Source organism: Pholis gunnellus (assembly GCF_910591455.1).
Source record: "Pholis gunnellus genome assembly, chromosome: 13".
NCBI classification, from domain to species: Eukaryota; Metazoa; Chordata; class Actinopteri; order Perciformes; family Pholidae; genus Pholis; species Pholis gunnellus.
The window spans coordinates 13,692,934-13,707,687 of NC_136540.1; the positions used below are offsets into that span (position 1 = coordinate 13,692,934).

The 14,754-nt window shown below is 41.3% G+C and overlaps 1 protein-coding gene across 1 annotated transcript; it reads left to right on the forward strand.

Annotated features, from left to right (window-relative positions):
- Positions 1-1,308: 1,308 nt before the first annotated feature.
- Positions 1,309-14,653, forward strand: bckdk (branched chain ketoacid dehydrogenase kinase). Its single transcript, XM_079171768.1, has 11 exons — positions 1,309-1,654; positions 3,653-3,721; positions 3,975-4,085; positions 5,557-5,604; positions 6,973-7,092; positions 7,362-7,460; positions 7,778-7,851; positions 8,454-8,582; positions 10,265-10,354; positions 10,576-10,731; positions 11,781-14,653. The coding sequence occupies exons 1-11, from the start codon at positions 1,409-1,411 to the stop codon at positions 11,923-11,925; spliced, it is 1,287 nt and encodes a 428-aa protein (XP_079027894.1). The 5' UTR covers positions 1,309-1,408; the 3' UTR covers positions 11,926-14,653.
- Positions 14,654-14,754: the final 101 nt, after the last annotated feature.

Below are 14,754 nucleotides of genomic sequence, written 5' to 3' on the forward strand. Positions count from 1 at the left end.
TCACCGTGTTTTTATGTGAAGTTGTACAAATATCTTGATTTAATAAATCAAATTATTGCATTTTTAAGACTTATTTCATTATTGTGTGTGTGTGCATCAATATCAGTTTTACGTGTACTTTTTATTTATATTTACCTCGCCATCAGACATCCTTTTCCAACGCGGAAGTGAAGCAGTTATCTATGCGCTCTTCAAAAGGTACCGGACTCCTTTGACAGAACTACCACTGCCTCGATTGGTGAGTTTGTTTGTGTTATTGTGTGACTTTGGTGAGTCCAAACGCCTCCTTTTAAAAAACAAAGTCAAACAATAATGACTCAAACTAACCGGTGTTCTCCGGGGTAAAGGTACTGTTTGTCAAAGGAGCATGTGTCATATAGCGTACACTAAAACAGATTTTTCTTTAGTGTGACTGAAATAGACCCACTATAAATTCTGTTGTGTGACATCTGTCCTGCATTGCTTGTTCTGTAGCTACAACTATAGAGTAACGTATACCTCTGAGACTGGGTTGAGAACATATTGGGGGGGGGGGGCTCTCTATCAGGTTCATCCGGCCGTGTCGCAAATGTTTCTATTAACGTGAACAATGAAGCATGGACCAGTGATGGAAAGCAACTAAGTACATTTACTCAAGTACTCTACTTAAGTACAATCTAGGTACTGTACTTGAGTATTTCCAGTCTATGCTACTTTACACACTTCTACTCCACTCATTTTTGTAGGAAACTATTGTACTTTTCACTCCATATTTATTTATTTGTTAGCTTAAGTTACTTTGCAGATTTAAATGACTAATGGGGAAAAAAATGCAATAAATAAAAAATGCAATAACCTGATATAACATTTATATAATATAATATTATATAACCGTTAAGTAATATATTATTAATATATTAACTGTTAAGCTACACGGTATATAAAGTAATTAAAATTAATCCGAATATTTCTACCATTCTACCATATTATACCATTAAGGACCAAATAAAGTTCTAGTTTGCAGTACAGATTAGAGTTTGGGGATAATTACCAGCTAAATAATCAGGATTTTTAAACATGGATTAAGTGTCGACCCTGTCTAACTGAGGAGCTCAGCCGGACTCAGGCTAGAATACTTGTTCTAGAATACTGGTTGTTTATCGGCCGGCTCCGGCTGTTCCTTGCGGTTCAGCACGCTCCGCCTCTGACTGACTGATTGGTTCAGCTGTCATGGCGTCGCCCCCAGATTTCCCCTCTCTGGCCAATGCGCGCAAAGCCCTTTCTGTACCCTCTCTACTGTATCCAGATACGTGCCTTTGTGCACCAGTTCGACGCAAACCCAAATGGCCCCGTAGCAACCCTCTTAACCATTTAGTGCTAGTACGGGAACAGGGCAGCCCTGTTCACACACACGGCTCGTCTCCAAAATATGCGTCCGGGCCTGGCGGTTATAGCGGCGGAGATGCTGAGCGGTGCTACCTGCGGTGCCAGGCCAAGGCTCGGCAGCCTCCTGCTGTCCAGCCTCACCAAAACAGTGCCGCCGATGTCAGGCATGGGAAGCCGCCGATTTCGTTCCACGTCCTCCATGCAGGGATTCTCAGAGATGGCCAGAGAGCGGTCGAAGACTGTCACGTCGTTTTACAACCAGTCTGCCATTGACGTTTCCGCAGAGAAGGTAAGAATGTGACGTTTTTGCCGGTGCACTCTTCTGAAACGTTGCTCCTAATACGAGGGAGTAAGCTAGCTGTAGCAGGCTGTAGCGCAATAGTACTGCTAGCTGCTAGCAAGGTTTGTGATGCGTTCACGGACACTGAAAAGGCAACGAATACGAAGCTACTACCTATTTTAAAGCTAACATGCAAAATTACGTTAATACTTGGGACCCGATTTAAAGTATATACCTTTCTCCAATCTGGAGAAAGCTCTCACCTATAAAATATGTGTGATTATAAAATAACTTCTTTATTTAAAATAAAACAAATTGGAAAATCCAGCTTAACGTTATATCAAACTAAAACATAAGTAGCTACTGTTTGATTATTTTCCAGGACAATGCATTGTTTATGATTATGTGTACGATTATAATACATATTTATTATTTATTGTAACTCAACAGTTGCTTATCCCGTTACGTTAGCTCTAACCGTTATTTAATCGATTTCCCCCCCGGAGGCCCTGAATGCATCGCACGGGTCTTTGTGAGAACATTATGTTTTTAGCTCGCGACCATCGTTAATCGCTGACAAAGTGACGCCATCGTTTTAAGAAATGCTGTCTCTGGTGTTGACCGTATTAGCAAATATGTTTAATAGAAAGATGGTTTAATCTGGTGTTAAGTTTCAGCGATGGAGGTCAAGTTGACCCAGTTCATGATAAGTCAGCACTTATATGGCGTTATGTAGTCAAGGAAATGTTATGGCTATTTTGCCATAACTGCAGATAACACACTTTCTTTCTTTCTATTTTGTCAAATAATCTTTTTTTTCCCAAAGAGTTTTAATGCTGTGCAAGAATATGAACGCCTCAATAGTTTGTCATATGACTTCCAGCTGCCTGTTGAATAACAGCTTTTAGAGCAAAACACACACAGAGCAAGTGTTTCTTCACAGTTAAATGAGGAAGGAATTTTCAGCTGCAGTTTCAAGCTTACACACGGACGTGAAACACCACCCTACTCCAACATGGCCATCGGCTGCAAATATGAAAATGTAGCTGTGCAAAGTAATACGACTATTACATGTCAAGTGCAGATAAAGTTGTTAATTTAAGTGCCTTTAGCCACTGATCTCCAAGACCACAATTGTGGCCGATAATAGTCAGCTGCAGTTTTTGGTCATCTGACTTACTGCCACACATTAAGCTGGTGCAGTGGTTCACAGCACAGGGCTCTGGAGGAGGTCACAAGATGATTAAAGGGATTAAAAAAAAGGGGGACAAACAAAAGATGGACGTTGCTGTGGTTGTTCATGGATCTTGTACTTTCCAGTTCTGCGATGAAGCACTTAAGCAAATCTTTTCACACTGTCAACAGCAGAGTAAACACAGACACAGCGTTCAAATTGAATAACTGTTGGACTGACGCGTTCCAGCTAGGCCCCATTTACGCCCGAAGGAGGAAGCAGGATTTTTAGGCTTGCGAGGTAACCTCAGGTTCACTTCTTACTGGGGGGATCGTAAATTACCAGGCTTATAATATCACTGCCCCGCCTAGAGCACAAGTAGATCTGACTACGGTTACATTTGTTTCGGCCTAATCCATTAAATTCATGTTTTGCTCTTATGGAACAGAATTAAACGTACTTTTTCTTTAAATTTAGACTAAAAGTTTCCAGTTAAACAACATTTTTGTACGTCTAATTGTGTTTAAACAGTAACATTTAAATAATGTTGGCTTCTCTTGTTAAATTAAAAAAAAAGTTAGATAGAAAAAGTACATTTCTGGTTTTGGTACTGAAACTTTGGTATAGTTTAAGCACTAGTACTGATACATTTAACCCAATAATACCCATCCCTGGTTATTTATGAATGTGTGTTGGTCAGGAAATGTTTTTACAGCTGTTTCTTTTGTAATGATTGCTCAATGCAGAGAGTCTTTATGGGTCCCTCAGTGCCACGTGACCTGCAGTCCTGACTCTAAATGTGTATGTGATCGCACGTGTTAATGTCTCCACAGGCCTCAGTGCGACTGACCTTAGCCACCCTGCTGTATTCTGGGAAGTCTCCCGATGGGCACCACATCCTGGTAAATATTTCAGCCACATTGAGAGAGAACCTCCAGGTTTACCCGTTTTTATTGACAAGCTCTTTGATCTGCGTGACTCCTCACTGACTTGCTTTCCACTGTCGTGTGTGTGTGTGTGTGTGTGTGTGTGTGTGTGTGTGTGTGTGTGTGTGTGTGTGTGTGTGTGTGTGTGTGTGTGTGTGTGTGTGTGTGTGTGTGTGTGTGTGTGTGTGTGTGTGTGTGTGTGTGTGTGTGTGTGTGTGTGATATCTCAGAGCAGTGCCAAGTACCTACACAAGGAGCTGCCTGTACGAATCGCCCATCGCATCAAGGGCTTCCGCAGCTTGCCCTTCATCATCGGCTGCAACCCCACCATTCTGCAAGTGGTAAGAACACGATTCAACCAGCTCCGCTCCTTAGCTGCGGCGTTGCAGCTATACCATGAAGTGCGGGAACGTCGGGGCCCATGCAGCAGATTCTATAATAAGAAAGTGACAAATGTGCCACTGCACAGGAGTATCATGGCTTAACTTTGAAAGTAAGGAGGGTAACGCTGTCTCAAAGTGCTTTCACACAGTGTCCTCACAGTGTCCTCCTGTCCCCCGATTCACGAGCAGTGAAAAGATTTGTCAACACAAAAAATGGCCATGGAGCACCACCGGCTTCAAAGTTTGATTGTTCAGTTTGAGTCGATACATTCTCTTTATGCAAAGCTGCAATTTGCTCTATGAAGCAGCGCAGTGAGTTGCTTATTCTTAGAAATATAGATCGTCGGCAGCTTTGGTGGCAGATTTAAATGATGTTTCCGGCCATAAAACATAAGGGACTTTAATGTAGCTGGGCTGCAGACATAGGGCTCTTTGTCTAAAAGCACTGAGCATAGATTATACACATTTTATATCTTTTTTTTTATATCTGACCTCTTCAGATGTTGTCCTTTGTGCACTGGCAGCAGACGTCTGACCTTCAGTATTTTTTACACTAACTTTAAATAACAAGAGACTTAAGATAAGTTGCTGTATGTAGTTCTCTTGTGTGAACCGGTGCTCCTTACAACCCTTTTTTAAAATGTGGTTAGGGTTAGGGTTAGGCCGTGACCGTTTCTACTTTTAACGCTGTTCTTCAGGAGGAGGTCACCTCAAAGAGAAATGTCCAAACTGAAGTGTGTTGAATATCTATAGGAACCAGGACACATTTACTGGAAAGACACATTGCTGTTGTAAGTTTTCAAATGCCATTTTGGACAAACAAAATTCCTTCCACACCCCCATGTGCAGAAGTGGTGGCGCAAGCCTCACACACACACAGATGTCTTCAGCTAATGAAACCCAGATTCACAAAGAGGGAAATTCTATCAGATTTTGGATCAGCATGTTTCTGGTTTGCCTCCTGGTCCACTGTGTTTCCCTGTGGTCGTATATTCACCGTCTCTGCATTTCATGTTGTTGATGAACTTTCACCCAGATTCCCTCCTCTCCAGAGCTCCTCTGTGCGGATTATATAATGTGCAGCTCCTTTTGTACGCCACCAGTTGCAATGTAGGCCAGGGTGGCTCGACTCGCTTTATCTGTCTAAAGAAAACAATACTTGAGGTTGAGTTTCAAAAGATACACACCCAGACTATGAATGAAAGTTTGATATAGTCCTCTTATTTTAACTTTAATTTAACCGAGGAACAAAGCTTTTTTTTTTTTTCTGGGAAGGAGTTCAACAGGTAGAAGCATCTACGTGTTGAATTGTTCTGTAATGTTAGCCACATGTGGACATGTGTGGGGCCCAGTCAGGTGATGCCATGATGCTTCATGGTTGGACGGATGATCACAGTCTAACTACAGCCTCTCTTGTCCTTTCTTGCAGCATGAACTGTATATCAGAGCCTACCACATGCTCATTGACTTCCCCCAGGTGAGTGTCTCTCACACACAGACACAGGAAACACACACACACACAAGTTCAATTTCTTCATTTCTCTGGGAGTGGTTTTACTTCTGACTGTAAACAGGAAGTGTGAACATTTGTTGTCAAGACTATTCGTCTGCCTGCACGTAGCAATTCAAGGATTGGTCAATGTGTTCAGCACTTAGTCAATCAGAATGCAGCCGCCCTAACTCTTTATTTTCAGCATGTTTTTCATTAAATCTAATGAATAAAAGGGACATCTGCCAATTCCTGATTTGGTCTGATCCAAATTCCCTAAATAGAGGTTTGATTTACAGTGATGAATTATCAGAGAAAAGATGCAAACATGTTTGACAAGCTTTACTTGTCAAACATGTCTTTGGTCAATGATACCATATTTGCTGGTTTGGTTAAATTCAAGGGTCTACTATGTCATATGGTGGAGGACCGCCTACAAACAGAAGACGGCCGCTTGTGCAGTCTTAGTTTCAGGGGTCCGTTTCAGTAAACATGTCCAGTGTGGAATGTGGGTCGGTCCTCTTCAGTTATTTCCTGGTTGACAGTGACAGTAACTATGACATGTGGTCCTGTGTCAGCACACGAATGCAGGTGGTGACAGACCGGCTCAAGATGTTTTCTGTTTTGCATGGTCGACACACAGGCTCACATGGGTTCCTACGTTTAGACTTATCATTGTGGCCTGAAAAGTTCTGGTCTGTGATGAACAGGAAAAGAGGCTTTTGTGAAAACAAACCCAGGAAGAGATAAATCAACCACTATAAGAATACAATAACTCTTTACGGTCTGCTCCACCACACCGGCAGGAGTCGACGATCGATACTTCTGATCTGTAATTTGGGTTGAGACATAGTTTTGTGATTATCAGAGGTGAAAGGATCTTTCATTTGTAAGAACTGAGAGAGCAGTCTGATAACCTTTAGCTCTTCTACACACGTGTTTCTGGCTCCGGGTGCTAAGCTAAGCAAATAAAGGCTGAAATAAAGGTGGAGTTTCCTGTTCTGTGATAGCTGACATGGTGAATTATATTGTTTGTATTCATGTACATAATGGGAGATGCCCTTTAATCAGCTGGAAGGCCGTTGTAAAAAAATCTGTGCAGGAAACGTAGAGTTTCATGGACGGTTTGAGTATAAATGTAAATATTTCTGTTCTTGTTTAAATGGCAGCGTAGACACAATATACCGTGCTGAATTTATCAAGACAGGGTAACGTGGAGGAAGTGTTGGGTTTGCATAGACATCAAATGACTATGTACACATCAGAGAACAAGGAAGTCAAATATATAAAATGTATACTTGCAAGTCAATAAAAGCTTTTATTGGGCTGATTTGAAGTGTGCCGTACTATCTCCAGATCAAGGACCAGGATGCGGAGGCTCGTTTCTGTAAGCTGGTGCAGCAGCTGCTGGACGACCACAAAGACGTGGTCACCATGATGGCCCAGGGCTTTAGAGAGTGTCGCAGACACATCCAGGTATGAACACCACCTGCAGGATGGATCCAATGTTGGATTTTATTTCCCCTCTAATGATTTTGTAATAATAGCTTGTGTAGTATTCTATTGATGACATTTATTCTGGTTAATTAAAGGTCCTTCAGCTGTTAGAGAGATTCTGTAGAATCTCTCATTCTAATCTGCTTCTAAAATCAATGAGTGTAGTTAATGTTCCAGATTTCTGTTTTACAGTACATCGGTCTTTATTTGATGGCTTTCAAAAGCTATTGTTTTGCCTGCCATTGCAGGACGAGGCGATCATACGCAGCTTCCTGGATACGACACTGTGCTCTCGTCTGGGAATCCGAATGCTGGCCACACATCATATCGCCCTTCACGAAGACAATGTACGTCTGAGTGATTTTCAAACCTTTTTCAAACCTTTTTTAAAGCTCAGTAATTTCCCAAAACAGCTGGTCATTGTGTATTTTTTTATCAAACATTAGTTCATGATGGGGAATGCTTTCAGTCATAAGGAAGCATGTGTAACTGATTTCATTAATTAAATAGCATGATCTACAGTATACAGCAGGAGAAAGAAAAATCCCACACATTAAAACCATGGACTGAGATAACTAGTTGATATAAAATAAGTTGTTTTAGTTATATTTAGTTTCTTTCTTTGATTTGAGTAAAATGTGAGTTGTTTCTGTTCTTGTTTCAGCCTGATTTCGTCGGGATGATAGGCAGACGTCTCTCCCCCAAAAAGATAGTGGAGAAGTGGGTGGACTTTGCCAGGTAAGCGTTCGGTCACACGGCTTTGTGTATTTATCACCTTTAGATGACTTTTCCGCTTCTGTATGAACTCTGTTGACTGAGAGAAGTCAGAGTTCAGCTGATAAACTTACGCTTTTTAGTGCCTGGAGCTGTGAAAGAGATATGAGCAATCATCTTTGTTTACCTTCTCTAATCTAATCCAATGACCTTTATTTTTTACCAAGTTCAAAAGAAGGTCATACAGTTTGTGGGCTAATAATCTGCTTGAAAATGACAATGTATCTGTTGTTATTGTTTGGGGCAGTGAAAAGCTAGTAAACACAATTCAATTAGCACAATACATTTGTATAAAATATCTCAACAAATATTGGATGGATTGCCATGAAATTAGTTTCACACATTCAAGTCCTCCCTAGAATGAATTGTAATAACTTTATTTACCTTCTTTTTAATCTAGCATAATCATCATAATTTGGGCAATATGACCAAATGCCTGCAAAACTAATTCCCATCAGCCTCAGCTGTACTTTGTGTTGACTGCTAAATAGCAAACGTTGGCACACTAACACACTAAACCAGGATGGTGACCATGGTAAACATTAACGGTTCCTCACGTCCACCAGGCGTCTGTGTGAGCACCAGTACGGTAACTCTCCCAGAGTGAGGATCAACGGACACGTTGCAGCTCGCTTCCCCTTCATCCCGCTGCCTCTGGATTACATCCTGCCCGAGCTCCTTAAGAACGCCATGAGGTAACCTTACTACATACATACATGCATACATACATACATACATGCATGCATACATACATACACATTTTGCTCTCGCACATGCAGGACTGCACGGTTAATATCATGGACATGAGCCATGATGTGAGTGGTTGCAAACGAGAGAGTGACACTAAAATAACTTTTGGTGGAATTCCGATGAGACGCACAGCCACCCAATAAAACAAAATACAACACATGCTGTCAGGACAGTCCATTTCACACTTTGTTGAACTGCTCTGCAAAGTTAAAGTACTTTAAAGTGAGTTCTTGTTTGGTGAGACTCTATATGTAAGAGTCCACACAGACATGTCTGGCTCAAGTAGAGACACGTTCATTCAAACGCATGTTTGTAAAGACAGTAGAACATGTTTTGGCTTGACTCTTCTTTGAATTATGTCTTCTCAGTTATCTACAAATACATCTGCTCACACAGTTGCCAACATCAGTAAATTGTGCCGACGGTGTCACAGAGCTGAATCCGACTTGTCGTGCACTCGTAATAAGTAATATAACAATGTGATTTACAGAATATTATGTTTTTTTATAAAAGGACTGAAGCACACAAAAGAGGTTAGTCGAAAAACCAAAAAAAAAAAAGTCAAGTCCAGTGGTTAAATTCAGCATACCAATGTCAGAATCAGAATCAGAATCGGAACCGTTTATTGCCAAGGAAGTTTGCACCAACAAGGAATTTGACGTGGCGGGTGGTGCGTAACATTTAACAATAAACAAAACATTAAACAATCAACAACAATTTTTTGAAATTTACAATAAAATATAAAATAAAGTGCGCAACAAAACAGATACAGGACTGTAAGACAAGTGAATGTAAGTGAAATGTTAAAAGTGACGAGTGTGTTTAAATAGATGTGCAGTTTAAATAGATGTGCAGGGGAGTGACCAGAAGGAATTGTCCTGGGGGTGACAGAGTCAGTGGGGGACCCGGGCTCTGTTAATGAGCCCGACTGCAGACGGGAAGAAGCTGTTCATATGGCGTGAGGTCTTGGTCCTGATGGGACCTCAGCCTCCTGCCAGATGGAAGGGGCATGAACAGTTTGTGTCCAGGGTGAGAGGGGTCGGCTACAATCTTCCTTGCTCGCTTCAGGGTCCTTGAAGCGAACAAGTCCTGGAGCGACGGCAGATTGCAGCCAACCACCCTTCTCAGCAGAGCGAATGATGCGCTGCAGTCTGCCCTTGTCCTTGGCAGTGGCTGCAGCGTACCAGACTGTGATGGAGGAGCAGAGGATGGACTCGATGATGGCTGTGTGCACCATTATCGTCTTAGGCAGGTTGAATTTCTTCAGCTGCCTCAGGAAGTACATCCTCTGCTGAGCCTTCTTGGTGATGGAGCTGATGTTCAGCTCCCACTTGAGGTCCTGGGATATGATAGAGCCCAGGAAGCGGAAGGACTCCACAGAGTCGACGGGGGAGTTGCACACAGTGATAGGGGCAGGTGGGGCTGCGTTCTTCCTGAAATCCACAACCATCTCCACTGTCTTTAGAGCGTTGAGCTCTAGGTTGTTCAGGCCGCACCAGGTCACCAGATGGTCAGTCTCCCACCTGTAGGCGGACTCATCTCCGCCAGAGATGAGTCCTCAAGCCAACCCTAGATAAGAGTGTACTTTGCATCTACTCCACATGACATTCATCATTTGTCTCTTCAGGGCCACCATGGAAAGCCACCTGGACACCCCGTACAATGTGCCCGATGTGGTCGTCACCATTGCCAATAACGACATTGATTTTGTCATCAGGTGAGTGGCTAGATATCTGTTCACTAGCTACTGGTTTAAAAAGAAAAAGAAAGGACTGCATAAAAAAGATCCAACGTTGCCATTGATGCCTTCCCTCAAGGGTTAAATCCAGCTTCATCCATCCTTGTCAGAAACGGGAACAACAGCAAGGATTTTACAGGAGCCAGCTATTGTGTTGCTAAAAGCTTCCAAAAATAACTTTCCCTTTTTTCCTTTTTAAGGATTTCCGACCGTGGTGGCGGCATACCTCACAATATTATAGACAAGGTGATGGACTACCACTTCAGCACGGCCGAGGAGAGTGCACAGGACCCCCGAATGAGCAACTTCTTCAACAACATTACCAACAGTGGAAACCAGTCCAGCCCCATGCATGGGTGAGAATCCGAAAGCACCGAATGTTCTTCTTCAGGAAATGTTGACGAAATGGCACTTAACCGGCCTGGTGTCACTATTGAGATGAAGAGGTTTTGTTAGATTTAGCTCATGTCTACTCGAACAAAAGCAGTGCCACAAGTTCTGGCAGTTACACAGTTAAGTCTGGCACTCAAAAAAACTAATAGAAAAAGAATACAATTATCAGTTGACAAGACATTTACAGACATTTACAGACAGGTGACAACCTAATGGAAAAACCTGAATAAATGAATAGAGAAACACAACAAATCATTGAGAATCTAAGCCAATCAGCAGCTGAGAAGCTGTTCTGAATTCTTGGAATTCGTGTTCGTGGAATAATGGCTCACACAACTGTGTTAGTGTTAGCTGGTAATATGTCAACAACCTGATCACTCCTCCGGCTGCATGTAAGTGTCTGGCTAAAAGCCGGTTACTCACGGTAGTTTGATTGATGCCTTCAGCATCTTGTCTGTCTTGTCTGTGTACACTTTTCTTTTTTGTCGTTCCTTTTTTTTAAAAAACCTGATCTGTGTTTCATATCAGAGCTGAGATTCTCACCAAGAACCAGCCCATAAAGATAACCCAGGACTTGGGTTAATGATTGCAACTCAGATTTGGGTGTTTTTAAAAGGATGTCTGAATTATTTTTTTAAATCTTTGTTAAAATAAACATGATTGAATGAAAGAATAAGAGAAATGTCACTATAACATCTGATTCTGAACTTGTGAATTTTATGTACTCACATTGGTGTTAACATGGTCAAAGTGGAAAGGGGTCAGAGTGGAGTTTTGGTTTCATTAAGTCATGACACCCATCTTATTATGCCTCCAGGAGGCTTTGCAGGGACTTCTTGTATGTTATAGCCACCGGTATTTACCTGCAAGTAGCATTTCACAGTTCTGCACAGAAGCTGCCCTCTACTTCATCCATGCTCGGGTTCAATGTTTTACAGACAACAGATCATTTTCAACCACCGTGCCTCACTGTCACGTTAACCCCCGCTGTCTGTGTCTTTGTGCCATGCAGGTTTGGTTTCGGCTTGCCCACGTCCAGGGCCTATGCCGAGTACCTGGGCGGCTCTCTGTCTGTGCAGTCTATGCAGGGCATCGGCACTGACGTCTACCTGCGTCTGCGCCACATAGACGGCAAAGGAGAGAGCTTCAGAGTGTAACGCTCCCCGTTAGTCGTCCTTGTAGATCCCAAACAAGGTATCAGGCCTTGCAGGAGTACAGAGGGTTCCCCCACCAGGAAAGCTGGCATGAACTACAGGACTTTGGTCCACAAAGTGATAGTCTACACACAGTATTTTGGCAGAAACCTCCTAAATTCACCAACCCACTACTTGTTCTTTTTGTTTTGCCTTAGACTGATTATAAGCTATGTTAGCTCTCAAGTTGATGATATCGGTTGTTTTTCCTTTGTGTTTTGTACCCTGTGGCATGTGAATGTTGAAGGTTATCGGGACAAACTGTGCATGGTAGCGGACATGGATGTTAATGTGGAAGGAACGAAGGAAGGAAAGGAAAGGAAAAGAAAAAGAGCTTCAGTTTTAAAGAAGCTCACGTTGTACTTATTTTGAGTCTACGCGACAAGTAACTTCAGACGTTTTGATGATTAAATGTTTCAAATTAAACTTCTGAGACACTCCAGCAACCCTGTCAAAATCTCCCCAAAGTACGCAAAGCATGTTCCGCGATGATCAATATAGTTGGAATAACTGGTCCAGAACCTTCCAGTACATTATCAGTTGTTTGTATCAAAATCAAAGGTCTATAAGGGAAAACAGCAGTGCACAAGAACAACGTAAGTGTTCTCAGCATGTGCTGTAATCCTCAACTCAAAACAGCAAAAAAAAAAGAAAAGCCAAAACAGCAAAAGCTCATTAACAGATTTCTGTCTTGCATTCACAATGAGCATCTTTTGTTCAGCGGTCATTTTGTGGAGTTTTTAGGCAGGGAAGCCAACCGAGGTGTTCAGTTGCCTTACTGTGTGACGCTAGTCCTTCATCCGCATGCCGACTTTTCTTGTTTTCTCTTTGTTGCCTTTATCGGTTCACACTGATGCACACTGTCTATTGTTTGGATCTCCCGCTCAACACTTGCGCCTATCACAGCAGCTTTTGACTTTATTTTAACATAGTAACAATATACCAGAGAAGTGTTGTCAAATATTGTCCTTTTTTTTCAATTTGATCTGACTATAGATGTGTGTTGTTGTTTTTTTAGAAAGTGTGTCAGTGGTTTAAGTTTGCTGTCTTTTTGAAAATATTTTTGTATAAGAACACATTTCAAGATGGGTCAACTTTTGCACTGTTAAAAAAATGAAAGTTCAGATAAGCTACGGTTTCTAGTCATTAAAGTGCATTTACTCCAGATCACAACTTAATATTAGCTTAAGACACCATATCTTTATTTCCCTTCTTTCACATTATGTTACCTGAAACATGTCATCATCTATCCAAGGTCTGTCCAAGTCTGTTTCATTCCTCTCAACCTGAAGATGTACAGATGAGTACAAAATCATAGTTTATCTTGGAGAAATAAATCATTCATGATCACAGACCAAATTATTGCTCTCAAACAAAATATTGAAGTTGTGATCTGAAAATAATTGATTAGCACACCCCGGCCTTTCTGAGTTTCCAGTTTGAGTTGTAATGAGTCAAATGATGCCGTTCACAGAATAACTGAAACCAAGTCATGAAATTTGCCACATTAGATAACCACCTCAAGCACTCCTCCCATGTTGTTGAACATTCCACAGTGGGCACCAGTTGTCATGCAACAGATCAACCAGAATTTTCACTTTTATTTTTCATAATATTCGCTTATTCTGTCATTTTTATCAGAAAGGAAATTGTGAAACTTGACTTGTAATGAATAAGATGGGAAATGTATGAACTTTGTAAACCAACATTTTATTTTAAAGCTACAAAAGCTTTAGAAATTGGACAGTCTACCGAATGGGGAAAATGGGACACCTTTTTTTGCCAGTTAAAACTTATAAATGTTTTATATCTTACAAATTCAGTAACTTGGATTTGAACAAAATGCAAAATGAGTTTCCTTGAGTTGAAACTTTCAGCTCGTGAGTCATCGTGAAGGCACAAGTGATCCAGTTATTTCTGTCGTAAGATATAAACATAATCTAATTTAAATTGTAAAAGGTTCGTATTTATTTTGACATGAAACTAAATGAACCCGGTCTAATTGGCTGCGCCAGAGTGACGTAGAACGGCCCTTATTAGCTGTACCTGTATTCTTGCTGAGGCTGTGTATACATTAATGTGTTTATTGTGGCTTTGAAGGTTTTGACGATGTAGTATATATGTAGTTTATGCATGTAAAGCAAAGGGGGGAGTTAATACCACATAGTGGCCAGACGCAGGTAAACAATGGTTGAAGGTTTGCGTCCCTTTTTCACACATATTAAGATTTTACCATCATTTTGAGATTTCCTTCTATTCCAAATTGTTGCTGGTAAAATGTTGAAGGTGGTTTGTAAATTTTTGAATTTGGCTGCCAGACTGTAGCATGAAAATCTTGTCTGCCCTCTGCTGGAGTAAAAAGCAAGTGCAGGCAGACTCTGGTTTGGATAGGGTTGGGTGGGTGCAGTGTATTTTAGTTTTAGAAGGGGAAGAGCGTGTACAACATATCAGGTCATTTCTATTTTCCTGGTTTCTGATTTTGTAATTTTTGCAAATAGAAGTGAGACTGAACAACAACAGCAAAAGATAATTTCATGATCATCTCCAATACAAAGCCAAATATTGGAGTCATGTTACTGACTAAACGTGCTGCCATGGAGTGTTTTGTCTCCTAGACTGAAATTGGCTTCAAAAGATTTTTTCGGTTGTGTTCTCTGTATAGACATTAAATTGTACTTGGTTGGAACTTTAAGTGTGATCTTAATCTGTTGAATTTTCATAGTTTGTGTAAAATATGAAAGTATCACATCTGTGGTCTCTCACTTGTACGACTTGTCAGGAAGGGGAAGTTAC